This window comes from Plodia interpunctella, chromosome Z, assembly GCF_027563975.2.
Source record: "Plodia interpunctella isolate USDA-ARS_2022_Savannah chromosome Z, ilPloInte3.2, whole genome shotgun sequence".
Taxonomy (NCBI): Eukaryota; Metazoa; Arthropoda; class Insecta; order Lepidoptera; family Pyralidae; genus Plodia; species Plodia interpunctella.
Genome location: NC_071324.2, coordinates 10568777 through 10586559, shown reverse-complemented (window position 1 = coordinate 10586559; position 17783 = coordinate 10568777). Strand labels below are relative to the sequence as shown.

General features: G+C 35.8%; 2 protein-coding genes across 2 annotated transcripts; one reads left to right on the top strand and one right to left on the bottom strand.

Annotated features, from left to right (window-relative positions):
• Window positions 1–1709: 1709 nt before the first annotated feature.
• LOC128682937 (rho GTPase-activating protein 1-like) lies at window positions 1710–15336 on the bottom strand. The gene is made up of 9 exons (XM_053768003.2): window positions 14993–15336; window positions 14791–14904; window positions 7683–7804; window positions 7252–7406; window positions 5581–5898; window positions 4275–4510; window positions 3782–3982; window positions 3150–3256; window positions 1710–2610 (listed from the first exon to the last, which is right to left on the bottom strand). The coding sequence occupies exons 1-9, from the start codon at window positions 15039–15041 to the stop codon at window positions 2440–2442; spliced, it is 1473 nt and encodes a 490-aa protein (XP_053623978.1). The 5' UTR covers window positions 15042–15336; the 3' UTR covers window positions 1710–2439.
• Window positions 15337–16179: 843 nt separating this feature from the next.
• On the top strand, window positions 16180–17738 carry Cypl (Cyclophilin-like). The gene is made up of 2 exons (XM_053768638.2): window positions 16180–16493; window positions 17228–17738. The coding sequence occupies exons 1-2, from the start codon at window positions 16420–16422 to the stop codon at window positions 17670–17672; spliced, it is 519 nt and encodes a 172-aa protein (XP_053624613.1). The 5' UTR covers window positions 16180–16419; the 3' UTR covers window positions 17673–17738.
• The last annotated feature ends 45 nt before the right edge of the window (window positions 17739–17783 follow it).

Below are 17783 nucleotides of genomic sequence, written 5' to 3'. Positions count from 1 at the left end.
TGACTGTCAATTTGTACTAAACCGGTCCCAACTGACAGAATTTCTTTGAAAGTGATCTACAGCGTCGTCTGTACGACGTCAGACAACGCTTTAAAACTCATTTTTCAATGATTGCTACTTTGGCAGGTGGGAGCGATGTTGCTGCTGAGTCGTGTAAATTAGCTAGACTAAGAGCCCCTGAGACCCATTTTGTTATAACACAGAAGTCAACGTTACACAGTACATGTCTCAAAAGCAGGTGAGAACTCTGCCTCATCTGAACCATATATCCTCAGTAAAGTCAAAAAATATACATTTGTTACCCCGATACTTCTAAGTCAACCATGACCCAAAAATCCTAAAAACATGCCGTTCTTACTGCTTTTGAGACATGCCCTACTGTTTATATCGTAACGTAGGTCTGGCCTCTGTGGGCTCTTGATCTACATCACCTTAACATTTATTTAAAGATCAATAAAGTAGTTGTCCACTTTTAAAAATTGGCATGTCCGATAAAAGCTCTGGACTTTAGAATTAACTACATTTATGATAAACTTGTGGCCATCAATAGACAATACGTAGACAATACATTGTTATTTTCAAAGTATAAAATTTGAAACTTACTATTATATAATATAAAAAGTGCAACAAGGATTTGAAATCCATTATCCAAACTTAGGGATTCCCAATACCAAAATTCGACAATAGCATATGTATGCCAAGTTATATACAATGATATTTCCTAATTTATACAATGTGATTGTAAAAATTTAATATTACAAAAAATATTTTGCAAATGGCGGTTGAAAGGAAACGATTCCACCTCACGACAGTACCTTTATAGTGGACATTTAATCTACATTTTAATCCCACATCCTATATTTAACTAGAAACATACACAAAATAGAATATATAGTATATATCATAATTTCTCATTCGCTGACAGTTCAGACGTAATAGGTTAACTAGCAAAATACGTCTAGACGATAGTATCAGCGAGTGTTATATTGTGCGAAATATTGCGCCTATCGGTCTACCAATTCGGCAGGAAAATATTCGCTTTTAGAATTTGGTGTTTTAGTCCATCAGCCAATATTAGAACACATTATAGTTACCATTTTATTTGTCAAAGCAAACGCGAACTCTAGGTTCGCTCTCGGCTAGGCGCACAAATGCCATCTCCCATCACATCTAGAAAAATATCACTCTTCAAACACATTAAATTTTTAATCCAATTGGGAAATTTTCGCAAACCCTAATGATTTGCATCCCAATGACACTTTCTTAGCGAACTAATAGAAGACGACAATGACACATCGAAATTATTTACAGGAATACTTCGATTGCCGTTGCAGGTGCAACGGGATATGTGTAACTATGCATACGGCTATATGTATAACTATTTAGGGGATGTTTAGTCTTGTTTTTAGTTCCGTTCCAGCGTTATTTCTGAAAGAAATTAATTCGCTGCTGCATCGGTAGCGTATTGGTCTTCACTAATATCATTCACCTAATCGACAAGCTAAGAAGAAGAGTTATTTCTACCTAATAACAACAAAATATATTTTATTTAGATCTATATAATTACATCTTAAAACTACCATTAACACATTATATAGAATAGACACAATACACGACGGCATTCGTCTAGTAAAATAAAACAAAATGGTTTCAAAGCTTACATATCTCAATTAGGTTAAAGCATCAAGAAAATCCTAAAATCATTACACTTTTTTTGTACAGTCGAGTAAATCTACCGAACTACTAATTTACCGATACCGAATTTAGTTCGCTAAGAAACATGTGGCGAAATTTAATGATGCCTCTGCCATAACGACATCAATACATCCTCTGATAATGCTCCGGTTTTGATATGTTCATTTTAATTATTATAAGATCAGGTGTACGGTCTCTTTCTTATCCATACGATATTGAATGATAAGTTGATGTGGTTGATACCAACTGAATGATTTTACGATGTTTATTAATAAGATTGATAATTGATATGAGTGAACGCGATGAATGATATTTGTGTGCTAGTTAGATTTCGCCGCGGCGCATGTCATGCTGATACAAGTTAAATGTACCAAGTGTTTGCACTGTACTTCAGAAATGTTTTTAATATAATTTAGGTGTTAGAAGTATTCAAAACGTATTAATTTTATGAATTCATGAATTAAGTGTATTAAAAAAATGCGATAAAGTGAACTGAAATCATATATAGTATGAAATGTGCGAGCTAAAATAACATAAAACCTCGTTATTTTCAACAACCTGAGCGTTATCTGAGGAACTACACATATTTTTCTTCCTTATGACTCAATGATCATTACCCATCCTAGATATATTACAATAGACGGTGTCTGTTTAAATACAATGACAATTTCTCTCTTTTTTCTCTTTCGAGCCAGCGCGGCTCGGGGTTGGCCTAGAGCCTTCCCCGCGAATCTCGTCTTCCATTCAAAGAATAAAGATAGACTCTTGGTTTTCCAGTAGGAAATCGGTAAATGCGTTGATTGGGCCAATGGATTGTAGGGACATTTGGCCATTGGGGGGCCACACGAGATTGGGGCCAAACACCACGGCCAGGTTGTTGCTCGTCATCTTGTTGAGACAACTCCGGTCTTGTACCTGTTGGGAATCGATTGCGTTGAAAACAATACTGACACCGCAGTGACGTAATAATAGCGTGACATGTCAGAAATATTAAAGCTGTAAAGGCCTCTATATCAAATGATCAATTAAAAGTAGATTATAAAAAAATATATAGAAAATGCCAATGCTCAGTCTTTAAGTCCGCCTTTTACATGTTTTTGTACTAAAGTTATATAAATAACATTTTCAACCTAGTAGACCAAGTTTATTCTTCACCTGAATCGTATCAGGTGATCAGATGAACATGATCCAAAGAATATAATTACACTATTCTTATCATTAACTAATCTTGGGAAAACAATTAGGGACAATAAATCCATTCAAATACTGTTGTTGTTGTTGTTGAGTTGATAGGGACCGCATTTGCCCCAAGTATTTGTTATAAATTTAAACTTCTAAACATTTCAAAGGCAAAAAGGCACAAACGACTAAAAAGAGAAATAAACAAACAATAAACAAATAATTTTCAAGCACAAACGACTAAAAAGAGAAATAAAACATAGGTATTATCATACCTTCCACAGGAACTGGAAAATGTATTTGAGAAGGCGATAGTTCTCCGCCGGCAGCCGCTCCAGAATCAATATCTTGACCTTCCTCGGCTTGTCTCGGTTAGACCAGGCTGGAAATAATGTATTTCAATAAAAAATATGTTTGACATAAATTTTATTTCACAAACATTGAATGTTTGACTATTATAGTGCAAACAACACAATTATTCAGGTGTGTATACTAAAATGATCTATTGGAAGACTACACTGCTACATAGTAATCCAAAATGAAATTACCCTACAAATGTTAGATAAAGTGTCTTAAATTATTAAATCCTAAATAGTAGACTCGCGAGGCGAACGACCGCGAAATGTAAGCTTAGAAGCCTGTTTTATTAAAGGGCCTTTTGTTTACTGATAAAATATCTTCCATGTATAATGTTGAACATATAACGTAAAAAATATATATTTCACAAATATTGAATAGTGACGACTGGTAAAAAAAATCGGGTAGTTCATCATATATGTAATTCAGTCATGTATATATGTAGCAGTTAGTCAATCTATCAGATTATATTATATGAAATTATAATATGACATTTTAACCAGAAAGTGGTGGAACAATATGGTAATTAATACAAGTGGAAGTAACGCACATTGGAACTGCAATATCTCGTCGTAGAGATCGAACGTCATGAGCGGTTCCTCCAGGTCCCTGAGGAATGTTTTCAGAAGCACCGCTGCGTTGTGAGGGTCACCCTTGAAGCTTATAGGCTCTCCTCTGTTGCACGCCCTCTGGAGCTCTTTAATCGTCGCAATGTTCGCCGAACGACGGAATATCCCTTCTGTTTCGAGTGCTGAAAAAAAAAACAATTTACATTATATCATAGTAATCATGGGTTTTGTGACGCAAGCGTTTCGTTTTTGTTTTAGCTGAGGGATAAGACAAGCTATCGCTTTTCCCATTCCAGTAGTACTTGATGCAAATTCACTTTATTTTAATTTTTTTTATGTGATGCTGTTTCACCGCCGCTTCATTTAGAAACAGGACATTTTTATTAGTGACAAAAATGAAAACAATAATATAAAAATTAGTCGTCTATGAGGCTTATTATGGGCTGGGGAAATTTTTATAAATCTATCCCTTACCATCGGGCTGCGATAGATACTCGACGCATTGCCTCACGACTGGTGGAATAGAGTCAACCATATCCACGTTGTTCTCCGTCACGAATTGCAATGAAACTCCAAATTGTTGCGTCCGCGGGGGCGACAAACTTTCCTTCGGAGTCGATTTTGAGTTTCCTGTCTTCTCCACACGCTCGGGGCACAAGCGAGCTGTTTCCGCGGCTCTAGGATTTTTTGCCAGAAGCAGTGTATCGTATCTAGAGGATAAAACCACTACGTTACTTTGTGATCGTGACGCAGAAACTTTCGGAAAACGTATTCACATAAAATTCCTGCTAAGCCTACATTTCTTTTTCATTTTATCCTAGATAAAACAAAGCATACACGTACGTATAACACACTTGTTGGATTTTGAAAAATACAGAGTTAAAATGCCGGCTATAAATTATCGCGATACAATTTAACGAACTTTGACGGATTCGGCATACATTGCTGTTTTTTTTGCGGTAAATACTTAATTAATTGCGGTCTCATACAAACTCGCAGTGTTCATTCATTCGGTTCGGTATTAGTCTAAATTCTGCGGTAATGTGTAGCCGGCATAAAATAAGACACACACGCGACAAGTACCGTTCTGGTGGTTTTAAATAATTATTATTCATTTTGATATAAATAATTGAAGCAACGAATAACACAATCAAAATAATTATTTCAATACGAAGATACAGTTCAAATATTATAAAACGTAATAATACGAGAATTTACGTCTTTGCAAAGTGGACCGTTACTGTATAATGGAAGTGGCAAATAGAACCTCCAATAAAATTACAACACGTCAAGGGTACATAGGTGCATAGGAAATGTATTAATAATTTACACCACCCACACACACAACGTACCTAAGATACAGGGCGCGGTAACAAAAGGAAAATTCTCTGGCCTTTTTTTATATCGGCGTAAAATTTAAATAGGCGTTTTGAGACTTTTGAAAACGAGAACAGGTGACAATCGCTAATCGTGCAGTATAACCATGCCAAATATATTTAAGCTAGATATTGCACGCGGTATAAACAATAGACCTCCCTCTCCATAGAAAGAACCAGCTTAATACAATGCCCCGTTTTGACGTCAGAAAGACAAAACCTAAGATATTATAATGATTCATTACAAACAAAACCAAAAAACAAATGTTTTCTTTTTATAATATTTGTATGAATTAGAATGGATAAGAACAAAAAATAAAAATCGTTTACATTACATTATTTTACATTCACGCATCATCTTTGCAAAAATAAATATAAAGCGAAGTAATAATAAAAATACTCACTCAAGCACCGTATTTGGTATGCACAGTTTATCCAAATTGAGATGTTGTTTCAGCTCATGCAAATAGTTGACATACATCATCTTTCTGCCAAACTTGACGCTGATCGCAGGCCTAAGCATCTGCCACACGATCCGTATGAAGTTAGTTGGGTGCACGAGGTATAACGCCTTCAGATTCTTCTTATATTTCCTGTCGAATGCCTTGTAAGCCTTCCACAGCCAAGACAGTGGAGGCTTATTTTTACTGCTGAGGCCACAGTGGAAGTACACCAAACTGTAGTCTTGCTCCACATATTTGTCGAGCGTGAACATGAGATATCTGTAAGGATTTTCATTTATACATTATGGCATGGCACATCAAACTGATAAATATTTCACAATTTTGTCCGAAGATGCATAGAGAAAATGTGTTATTTGTCAATATATTATTTAGCGAGCTATTGATTTTTGTAGACATTATGTCAATCAGGTTATGAGAAGTTGCTGTGGGACAAGTCCAAGCTATCGTGAGCGATCGCTAACATTTTCATTAGTGTACATTCGATAAATAATTCCAAAGCTTTGGCAGCTGATAAGAATTCCCAAAGGTTGATGTCAGTCACCGGTAACACGCGAAGATAATAGAGAGATTAATAAAATAATCTAAAAAGAAACCTCCTGTCTGAATCAACACCTTAAGTTCAAGGTTTAAGGTATTTAGTAATATAATTGCGACACCGGTGCATTTTTAAACTAATAATAAACACTTCAAACAAAAGTAGCAATACCTTTCTGCATAGTTAATTTTGCAGCTGTTACATTCAAAGACGATATGTAGTTCTAGGTAATTTTCAATGCTGGAAACCATTATTACTGATTGGACGGAACAGACCTTTTTTATTATTATTAATATAATTTTGTTGGAATAGCAGGAAGTACAAACGAGCTCGTTAAACTTTTTATCTACTTAAACTTAATTTTCGCCTAGGTAGTCTCTCATGTTGTTATAATTGGACTTAAGGCGATATTAAATACATGTAGGTCTTTTTTATATTAAAAAAAAATCAAGAAAAAGGACTTTGATTAAGTTTTTTTCCGGTATAGTACTTTCTAAAACTATAACATTTGATATATGTAACAATAAATTCAAAGCAAGTATTTATAAGTAGTTAGTACGTTAGACAAAACCATGTCGCAATGAAATAACTCCGACTTCTAAGAAATACGTATAATCTTTGAGAAACCCTGATAGGTATTGTTAATTTTTTTATATAAAATTTTTCTTTATGCGCTTAGACGCATAGATGGAGAAAAATTGTTTGTCACTTCATTTTATTTGGAACGTGTAAATTTGTGGATAAGGAAACTGATAAAAACAATAACTTTCACAAAATGTTATTCTTCGCAGTGCCACCCGCACTATGTTTGCCCTCGGGACATTAACTACATCAATACAATTTTTTATAATCGGTCTAGCGGTTTAGCCGTGATAGCATGACAGACACAATCTTTCGCATATTTACATATTAAGAAAAGAGTAGCGTCTGTCAAAAACTACCGGACGGATTTTTATACGGTTTTCACCAATAGATAATTTGGTTCCTGAAAGTTTAGGTTATAATTTATTATAGTTTACTATACCCGAAGTAGTAGTTTATAGTATTAGTATAATAAGTCAATTATAATTAGTTACCTTAGCAATCTGTCAGGATGTAGATCCTTGCTGGGTGGCAGGCGGCACGCCGAGACGACAATGATGCGACGCCCTATCTCGTCGTCGCCTACCACATCCACTAGCCCAGTGCCGTTCAGCTCGGCGAAGCTGTCTTCGAGGGAAGACTGTGCGATCTGTGTGATGATTAGCATGATATCATCCAGATATGAGAAGTTAATTTATGTAAATCTCTTCCGAAGCTGATTGACCAACAACGACAGTAGAAACTGATTAGCGACTGATATCTGAAATTACCTAAGAGGATTTTTAAATGCCCGTCGAGAAATATGAAAGCATACGCCTTTTACTGAAGCTAATAAAAATATTAATTGTAATTAAATTTTCGGCACTAAAACTCGTTGATAATATTGTAATGTTCATGTCAAAATAAAATATAGTGAAAAAAATACCTCAGCATAACTTTCGGGTGCTCTGGCTAGTTCCTCCTCGAAGTTTTCTTCAATCGTCCCGTCACTGGCCGAGTGGTTCAGGAAATCATCGGAAATGTCCAGCAATTCCGGTGGGAGTGGTGCTATATTAAAAAAAAAAATCATAAAATCTTAGAAATTATTATCTCGTTTAGAAATCATTAATAAATGCGAGAGTTTCGAAGACAGAGAACGAGGATGCAAGAAATTTAATGTGGGAATTTTGAGATAAAATGTAGCCATAGCAATCTTGGATAATGTACCTTTCCAATGGTGAAAGAAGTTTTGAAATTGGTTCAGTGGTTTCGGAGATTACCAAGCCTCAAACATACAAACTCACAAACGCTTACCTCTTTATAATAATAGTATAGAAATATATTGAGTACAATACATTTTTGTAAAACTAACTTTAAGGCAATGCAGCTAGCGCAGTAAAGACCGAGATGTATCATTCAAATGGTTCATTCATGTCACTATTATCTATTTTGTGTCTGCAGTGTACTTCGATTGGCAAAGTAACTGTTGTCAATTGTTATACAAACGATAGACCGCGCACCCATTTTATAGATTACATCATAAATAATGCTAGAGTTTAATATAAGGATCTCTATGACTAGATCTCTATATTGTCTTTTCTATCGAATTGACCTATGTTTGACCCCGGGTCATTATTTCTATTTCAAATTTTGGCCCAGCAGTTTTGCCGTGAAAACGTGACAGGCAGAAAGACTTCTACATCCCAACTAATATCATAAATGAGCAACAAAGTTTGTTTGTTACCTCTTCACGCATTATCTACTGGACCTATTGTTATGAAATTTGGTACATAGGTAGAAAATAACCTGGAATAACACATAGGATACTTTTATCCCGAAATTCCCACGGGAGCGAAGCCCAGGGGCACAGCTAGTTTATATGTACATATATGGTTTAGTGACACAACACTGACTAGTGGGCATAAGTTATTCACATCTTAGAGGATATTTAGTGAAAACGAGACTTTGTTCTATTTTGGAATAGAATAGAAATATTGAAAATATGATTATTGAAATTACTAAAATCACACATTCATTATTATTTTAACTCCTGTGTGAATGACAGGGTTTTGGATTAGCTTGTGTGTACCTTGTAACATGCCTCATGAATGTAACATACAATATACATAAAAAAATATCAAAACACAACCAGTAGTACATTATAGGATCTAGATATCTCATCAATCATATTGAGAGTTACATAGGTGTTCCAAAGGTAAATAAATTGATTTTTTTTTTAATTTCATGGCTCAATCATTCGCCAAAACAATGATTTTGCCAATGTCAAGGTTGAGATTGACACGGAATATAATATGTTATAATATCAATATTGAACGTAAATCAAATAGTAACGCGTCAATATATCTGTTATATATTGGCCTAGTACTTGCTCACTTTATTAATAGATAAAATGTGTATAGTCTGTGGCTTCATGTTGACACTTAATGTGACATTACTTCACTTTGTTTTTACCGCCAATACACAACACTGACAACAGCTACTTAGCGTGTTTTATTTATACACAATTAATTGTTATTTCGAACATAACAGTGGCGACGAGTCTAAAAATTAGTAATGGAGAATACAAAGGCAATAAAATTCGAGGAATTCAACCCTCAAGTGGACAATTGGGACGTTTACATAAATAGACTAAAGTTTTGTTTTGAGGCTAATGGGGTCATTCTGGATAGTGTTAAGCGTGCTAATTTCTTTACGGTGTGTGGTGCTCGTGTGTTTGAGACTTTGCTGGCGCTTATCACCCCGCGGACGGCGAATAATGTAACTTTTAATGAAGTGGAAACAATTCTTACTAGACACTATAGCCCTAAACCAAATGAAATATCCATGTCATATCAGTTTTACAAACGTGACCAAAAACGTGGCGAGAAAGTTGCCGATTATGTCGCTGAGCTAAGAAAGATTAGTGCATATTGCAATTTTTCGGACTTAGAGCGTACGTTACGAGATAGACTTGTGTGTGGAATGTGCGACCAAAAGCTTCAATATGATCTATTAAAACGGGACAATTTACGCTATCACGACGTAGTGGATGCTATGTTTGCGGCTGAAAGTGCGGGACGAGATGTACGCATGATCCAGACTGCTTCAATGACTGAGCTTGGAGCGCCGTCTTCGTCGGCGACTTCGTCCGTTGTTGAGCCAATGGACATTAATGTGGTCAACTCTAAACTGAACACTCGTTTTTGTTATCGCTGTGGTGATAAACATCCAGGAGAATGCCGATTCTTAAATGCTGTCTGTCATTTTTGCAAGAAAAAGGGACACATTGAAAAGATTTGTATCAGCAAAAAGAAGAATGCACCAAAACAAGTTAACTTCACTTCAGAAGGATTTGCAGATAATTTAAATGGAATTTATTGCATACAAGGTTTAAAGCGAGTGCCACCCTATGAAATAACAGTGTTAATTGGCAATACATCCGTCCGTATGCAAGTGGATACAGGGGCTAGTTTCTCCATATTAAATGAAAAGTCTTGGTCCACAATTTGTAAGTCTTTGCCACACACCATCCTCAGACCTGTTTCGCTGTCACTACATACTTGGACAGAGACACCAGTCAAAATTGTTGGACAGGCAACATTACCTGTAACATACAAAGAACATAAACAAGATCTCTCAGTTGTCATTGCCAAGGGTTGTGGACCCAATTTACTGGGGCGTAATTGGTTCGAACCATTGAACATTACTATGAATGTTAATTTTGTATCGCACGAGGATGATACAATAGAAAATTTATTTGACAAGTATAAAGCGGTTTTCAAAGAGGGTCTTGGTACTTATCGTGGACATCCAGTGACTATACATCTGAAGCCAGGAGCAACTCCAAAGTTTCTCAAAGCGCGTCCAGTGCCATTTGCTATTAAAGAAAGAGTAGAAAAAGAAATAGATAGATTAGAAAATGAAGGAGTATTGAGACCAACATCATTTGCTAACTGGGCAACACCTGTTGTACCTATCATAAAAAAGTCTGGTGAAATCAGATTATGTGGAGACTATCGTAGTACTGTCAATGAGGCAACGGAGTCTGATACCTATCCCATGCCTACAGCCAATGAAGTATTTGCCACAATAGCAGGAGGTAAAATTTTTACAACATTAGACTTAGACAGGGCGTACACACAAGTGACGGTAGATGAGAGCACTGCAAAGTTGTTAACACTGAACACATGCAAAGGTTTATATACTGTACATCGATTGGCATTTGGAGTTAAGGCTTGTCCAGGCATATTTCAACGTTTGATGACTTCTCTATTGGCAGGGATACCTGGAGTAGCAATACTGATCGATGACATAATTATATGTGGGTGTACTGTGCTAGAAATGTTAAATAGATTAGACATTGTGTTAGATCGAATAGAAAAGGCTGGCCTGCGGCTTAATAAAAATAAATGCAAGTTTGCAAAAGAGAAAGTAGAATTCTTAGGTTTTGTTATAGATGCTGAAGGCATACACCCAGCAAAAAGTAAAGTTGAATCTATTGTAAATACACCAGCGCCTAAAAATAAACAAGAATTGCAAGCATTCTTAGGACTGTACAATTTTTATGAAAGATTCATCCGAAACAAGGCCACATTACTGGAGCCACTACACCGGCTTTTAGACTCTAATAACCCATGGAAATGGACAACAGAGCAACAATCGGCATTTGATACTGCAAAAAATCAAATTACTTTCGATTTGACATTAGTACATTATGATTTAAACAAACCTTTGATTCTCACATGCGACAGTTCTGAGTATGGAGTTGGAGCAGTTTTGTCACACAAATTTGAAGATGATCAGGAGCGACCTATAGCCATGGCGTCGAGAACATTACATGTGCATGAACGGCGGTACTCACAACTTGATAAGGAAGCCACCTCTATCATGTTCAGCATAACTAAATTCCATAACTACCTTGTGGGCAGGAATTTTTGTATAATTACTGATCATAAACCTTTGTTGGGCATATTTGACCCAAAAAAACCAATGTCTAATATGATTTCACCAAGATTAACAAGGATTGCCATTGCTTTGTCTATGCATGACTATGATATAACTTATAAACCAGGCCCACAGATTGGTAATGCGGATAGTTTGAGTCGTTGGCCCAGACCCGTTCCAGAAGAGCCAGAAACCCAGTTATGTGACGTTTTGCTGATGGCAGAAACACCCAAGGATTTTCCATTCCAACCTGAAGACATTGCCAAGGCAACTAAGTTGGATGCAACATTGCTCCAGGTGATTTATTATATACAGAGGGGCTGGCCAGCCAAAGAAGGTAGATCGGACCTACATCCTTATTGGCTGAAACGTGCAGAATTGTCAGTACAAGAAGACTGTATACCTTTGGGCTGTCGTGTAGTGATTCCTAAATCTCTACGTCAAACAACATTGCAAATTTTACATAAGACACACAGTGGAATCGTCCAAACTAAATCTTTGGCCAGAAGTTATGTGTGGTGGCCACGTCTCAATGATGACATTGAATCATTAGTGAGTGGTTGTAAGACCTGTCTAGAACATCGTCATATGCCCCCTAAATCTACACATGAATGGATAACACCAGTGCGGCCATGGTCAAGAGTGCATATTGACTTTGCTGGACCCTTCCAAAATAAATATTTTTTGATTCTCGTAGATGCATATTCTCGATGGCCAGAAATATTTATGGTAAATAATACAACTTCTGCTACAGTAATTCGACATTTAAGATTAACATTTGCCACCCATGGACTATGTGAAGTATTAGTTTCTGATAATGGCACATCTTTTGTATCTGCAGAGATGGAAGATTTTCTAAGAGCTAACAATATTCGTCATATTACAACTGCTCCATACCATCCAGCAACTAATGGACTGGCGGAAAGAATGGTACAGACCGTCAAAGACAAGTTAAAAAAATTAGAACCTACTACATGGGATATTAAAATACCGAATTTATTATTGGGATTACGAGTGACACCTTGCACTTCGACAAATAGAACTCCGGCAGAGCTTTTGATGAGGAGACGTTTGCGTACTATTCTTGATACCATACATCCTGAAAATATAATAGCTAAGAAAAGGGATTACCAAATAGAGAATAATAGCAAACAGAAACATAGAGAAACTAATGTGGGACGGAAGATTATGTACAGGAATTATAGAAATGAAGGCCCAAGATGGTCACCAGGAGTTGTTATTGGTAAAAGTGGACCTTCAAGTTATCAAATTAGGAGAGATAGTGATGGAGGAGTGATTGATCGGCATATGGATCAAGTTATATCTTTGAGAAAGCCTGAAGATAATAATGAAAGTAATATGGAAAGTACAGAGACGACATACGGAGAGACAGAGGCAATGGATGTTGAAACTGAAAGCATTATTGAGATCCCTGATGCAGACCAGTGGGCTGAGATGCTAGGCATCCCTTTTACTGCACAGCCTTTCGCTGCAGAACCTTCATCCAATGCAGGAAAAATTCGAAATAAATTATCCACACAGCCCAAGATTCCCTATCAGAGACCTAGTACCTCTTCAAGTGTTGATTATATATTGTAACTAGTAAATAGTCAATAGAGATGTTAATGATTATATGGAAGTTAATTATTCATTTCTTGTTGTGTAGTGAGTTTTAGTTAGATTGTTAAATATTTAACATATATCAATAATGGGTACTGTTTTGTCACGTCTTATACTTGGGGAGGAGATATGTTATATATTGGCCTAGTACTTGCTCACTTTATTAATAGATAAAATGTGTATAGTCTGTGGCTTCATGTTGACACTTAATGTGACATTACTTCACTTTGTTTTTACCGCCAATACACAACACTGACAACAGCTACTTAGCGTGTTTTATTTATACACAATTAATTGTTATTTCGAACATAACAATATCAAACCCATCAACTTGTTTGTCAATGTTCCATTATTAATTTCTCATCATTAGACTAGACACATGTCAGGCATATCTTTAAATAAAAGAAGGTTTCAAAATCAAATTTTCGTTAAATTGTTATATTTATCGATCCAAGGTGGATTTTTATCACTTGTGTCCTTATCCTTAGAAAGTAAAAATAAATGGGATGAACAAGCCACCATAACAACCTTTGTTTGTTCATGTCTCAATTTAACTCTAATAAAATTAACTACTATCAATGTAATAGAATAGTATTATCTCATAAAGAGACTGAAAAGATATAACATCCAATGGCTTGCCTCCAGATTCTAAGAAAGGCTGCCACCACTGAAGAAAGCCCTTAATGCAAAACCAAACAACCTGCTTAAAATCCATGATTGATCACAAATTTAAAAACAAAACAAAAGGATTAGTGAGGAAGCCTGAACATTGATATATTCCCTATCTCTGTATGCATCTTACTTGTCACAAGATAGGGATAGCCGTCAGGTTAGTTGCCACTATAGACAACTTGAACAAAATCTGACAAACATTAACACAATAATCAGTATAATCACTTATTTGTCTAGATACCTTAGTAATATTTTATATATTCTATATTCCAAAACATAAAAATCCCTCTCATGAATGCTTAATGGTATCGAGTTGACATTTAAATCTAAAACTCTGGAATCTGGATACTCTAGACATTCCACTGCAAAAAAATCCAAACTTGTAAGATAATATTACAAAAAGATGAGCATTTATGGTTCATATACAATAGGAAATCAAATCAAAACCTACAGGGTACACTTCATGTTTACCTATAATAATGAAATTGAGTATGAAGCCTTGTCTTACAGCACTGGGTGAAATAGGCACAATAGGAACATGAATGAATTATTAGGTTGGAGGATAAGCATCCATCTTTTGCTTATGCTGGTGTCCCCAACCAGAAAATAAAAACTGAAAACTGTTCAGATGCATAGCAACTTGACTGACTTTTTGTCAAGGTGCTTTTAAATGCTTTTTTGAAATAGTGTTTAAAAGTACTCATACCTATTAAATGGACTTGGATAACCATTTCTCTGTAGTTACAATGACTTCTCTGTAGTTACAATGACAAGTTTAAAAATAGAAAAAAAAATTAATGTAGTTATTTAGTACTCACCTAATCCTGGTGCCTGTGTTAGTTCAGAATCATCAAATTCCAACCTAGGCTCATAGTCGTGGTACTCCGAGAGGCTTGTGTAAGGATCTTCTTCAGCTGACACTCCATGGAGGGCTGTACATGTCACAAAACACGTTACTATTACTAATACTTATGTATATACCCTCAACAAACAAATATATCGCCATGATTTTCCACTCACCTTGGAAAGCCCTTATAGGACTTAATTTTGGCTGATGTTCCGATTCCATGTCTATGGAGTCCGAAATAAACAAAAGAGAGAAGGCCCAGCCCTGTTTGTTATCAGTGACTACCAAACACCAACAACCACTACCTACCTATATTACCTATTCCTTTTCACAAGTAAACAATTCTCAAAGATTGGCACATATTTACTAATACATCAGGGCTAAAAAATTTAAAGTTTGACGGTTTTGATGCTATTTTAATAGGAAGTGATCTTTTCTAGAAAGTAGGTAAAAATTCTGTTGATTTTGTTGGAGATTCGAAGCACTTTTTTCTTTTCCTCAGATGTAGGTACCTACCAAATAGTACCTACGACGAGATTGATTTGATTGACGTATGATAAAGTGGCCTACACACGGTCCTGCCGCAGGAGAAAAAAGGTATAGTCTAGACTATGTAGAAATGATGTGAAATCCAAAGAATGTATATACTTCAAACCATCAAACCGCGTTCACGCAACGCAGTGCCAACTACACAGGTACGATCTTACTACACTACACAACGCGGGTTTTGTTTGATTGTAAACGTCGGACAACGACCAAAAAAAATTCATTATGCCATCCTGTCCTGTGACATATGATGATCCGATATAAAAAATGTGAGGACAATAATCATATTTTAGGTGAAAGTTGCAAAGAAAGTCAATCGTCCATTTTAAAAAAATATTTTACTTAGGTAATTTGATTAAGAATAAAAATCAATAGCTGAATCTTCAAAATCACTTCAAAAAATCACGATTGTCGTTATGTCATATAGCCTGTTGCTTAGTACTACAGTGTGAGGAATCCTGGAATAATAAAAGATTTCCGTCAAAATTACCTTTTGAACCTACCAGTTTATAGTTGCGTGTGTGTGAGTATTAGAAATACATGGGAAGAAACGAGCTCGCATTTGGTATCCCTCATGATGAGCCCGGCCCAATCTGCTACTTTCTATGAAATTAGTTCTTTAGCCCTGTGCGGGATTGAATCTGGAAGTTTCTTGGACTTCGTGATACGGTCTATAGCTTTCTCTATCTACAAATTTCGATAAGTGTTGACAAGTGCTGACCCGCACGCACAGAGCCTTACTGTAACAAGCACGCATGCGTCCAATAAAAAAAAATAATGAACTGTCAAAGTCAATTTGATATCATTGTATATTTTTTAATTTGGCTTGGCTTTGCGTTGCTTGCTTCCTTGTTGCATTGCATTGCATATTTTTAGCTCGCTTCCTTGCATTGCATATACCTACCTACCTATATATATTATTCATCTTGTTTTGATTGTTGTTTGTTGGAATTGTTTACTTTCAGTCCACTTCAATCTTAATTATTCATTTTAGCTTTAAATGTAGCTCCATTTCTATCTAGGTTAAATCCAAAACAATACAAATTTCCTATCAATGATGCTCGGATATTCAAATGTTGGCATACCTGATAAATCTTGGCAACCACCGGTTGCAGTTATAGAAACAACGTAAGTAACATTGCAGTTTTTTTATATTTTGATATACCTATTCAAGTTATTTCAACTTTGACCTAAGGGTTAGAAGTAGCATATGCAGTAGTGGCATAAGTGCCACAGTATTAACAGTCATATAATTTAATGCTGTGGTATTTAATGAATACCTAACCTATTGTTTGGGCAGAAGCAAATAGTATAGTATCCTGGTAAATATTTACTCTCGGTTTGTTGGGCAGATACAGTCCATGTACCAATTGTATACAAATAATATTCTGGCGCCCTTTTGTATCACAATGCACAGTGAAAATGACGCTTGAGAGACTCTTTCATAATCCTCAAATACTGATGCTTTGGAGCACCGTCCGCCCCATTCTACGCACTAATATAAGTAGCGAGATAATGTTTTGATATTTTTACAATTATTATCTACTTTCCTATCAATCTCATTGCATTTCATGACTATGAAGCCATGGTCTGCATAAAGAATTGACTAAGTTTTGACTTGAATTCAGATGTGTTTTAAGATGTACCACTTGCAGTTGATGCCTCAGGTCTCAAGGCTTTTTATACTTTAGTTCTTTTTCTATTCCTTAGACACCTTATATGACATCCATGGAAGAATAGTGGTCTTATTCTGGGATAGGTACCCCATTTTTTCCCCACTTTTATATAAACAAACAGTATAATGTAAGAAGCAGATTGGTGATTTATGTATAGGTACTAATCATATTCTATTTATTTTTCAGAATGGGCACCATAATAGTAGAAATGTATTGGAAGCATACACCTCTCACTTGTAGAAATTTCATGGAACTAGTCAGAAGGGGTTATTACAACAACACAAAATTTCACAGGGTTATCAGAGACTTTATGATCCAAGGTGGAGATCCGACAGGAACCGGCAAAGGTGGTCAGTCAATATATGGGCCACAATTTGATGATGAAATCATGTCAGATTTAAAACATACAGGGGCAGGTATTCTGTCAATGGCCAATGCTGGTCCTGATACGAATGGCTCTCAGTTTTTCATCACTTTAGCCCCAACTCAGTGGCTTGATGGAAAGCACACAATATTTGGCAGGATTCAAAGTGGAATGTCTGTTGTCAAACGGATAGGTTTAGTTGAGTGCGATAAAAATGACTGTCCAGTTGACGATGTGAAAATAGAGAGAGCATATATACCAAAATAAAAGTTCTGAATATAAGGATACATTTGTAATTATGATTTAATAAGTGAAATAAAATGATACCATATATGTAACGATCTTTTTATTAATTACAAGCCTATCTTACTTTTACTT

Coding starts and splice junctions, on each gene's coding strand:
- LOC128682937 (XM_053768003.2), bottom strand. CDS start 15,041: ATGGAATCGGAACATCAGCCAAAATTAAGTCCTATAAGGGCTTTCCAA. Junction 14,905..14,992: donor TCCTATAAGGGCTTTCCAAG/GTGAGTGGAAAA, acceptor TGACATGTACAG/CCCTCCATGGAGTGTCAGCT. Junction 5,899..7,251: donor CATCCTGACAGATTGCTAAG/GTAACTAATTAT, acceptor AAATCCTTACAG/ATATCTCATGTTCACGCTCG.
- Cypl (XM_053768638.2), top strand. CDS start 16,420: ATGATGCTCGGATATTCAAATGTTGGCATACCTGATAAATCTTGGCAA. Junction 16,494..17,227: donor GTTGCAGTTATAGAAACAAC/GTAAGTAACATT, acceptor TTTATTTTTCAG/AATGGGCACCATAATAGTAG.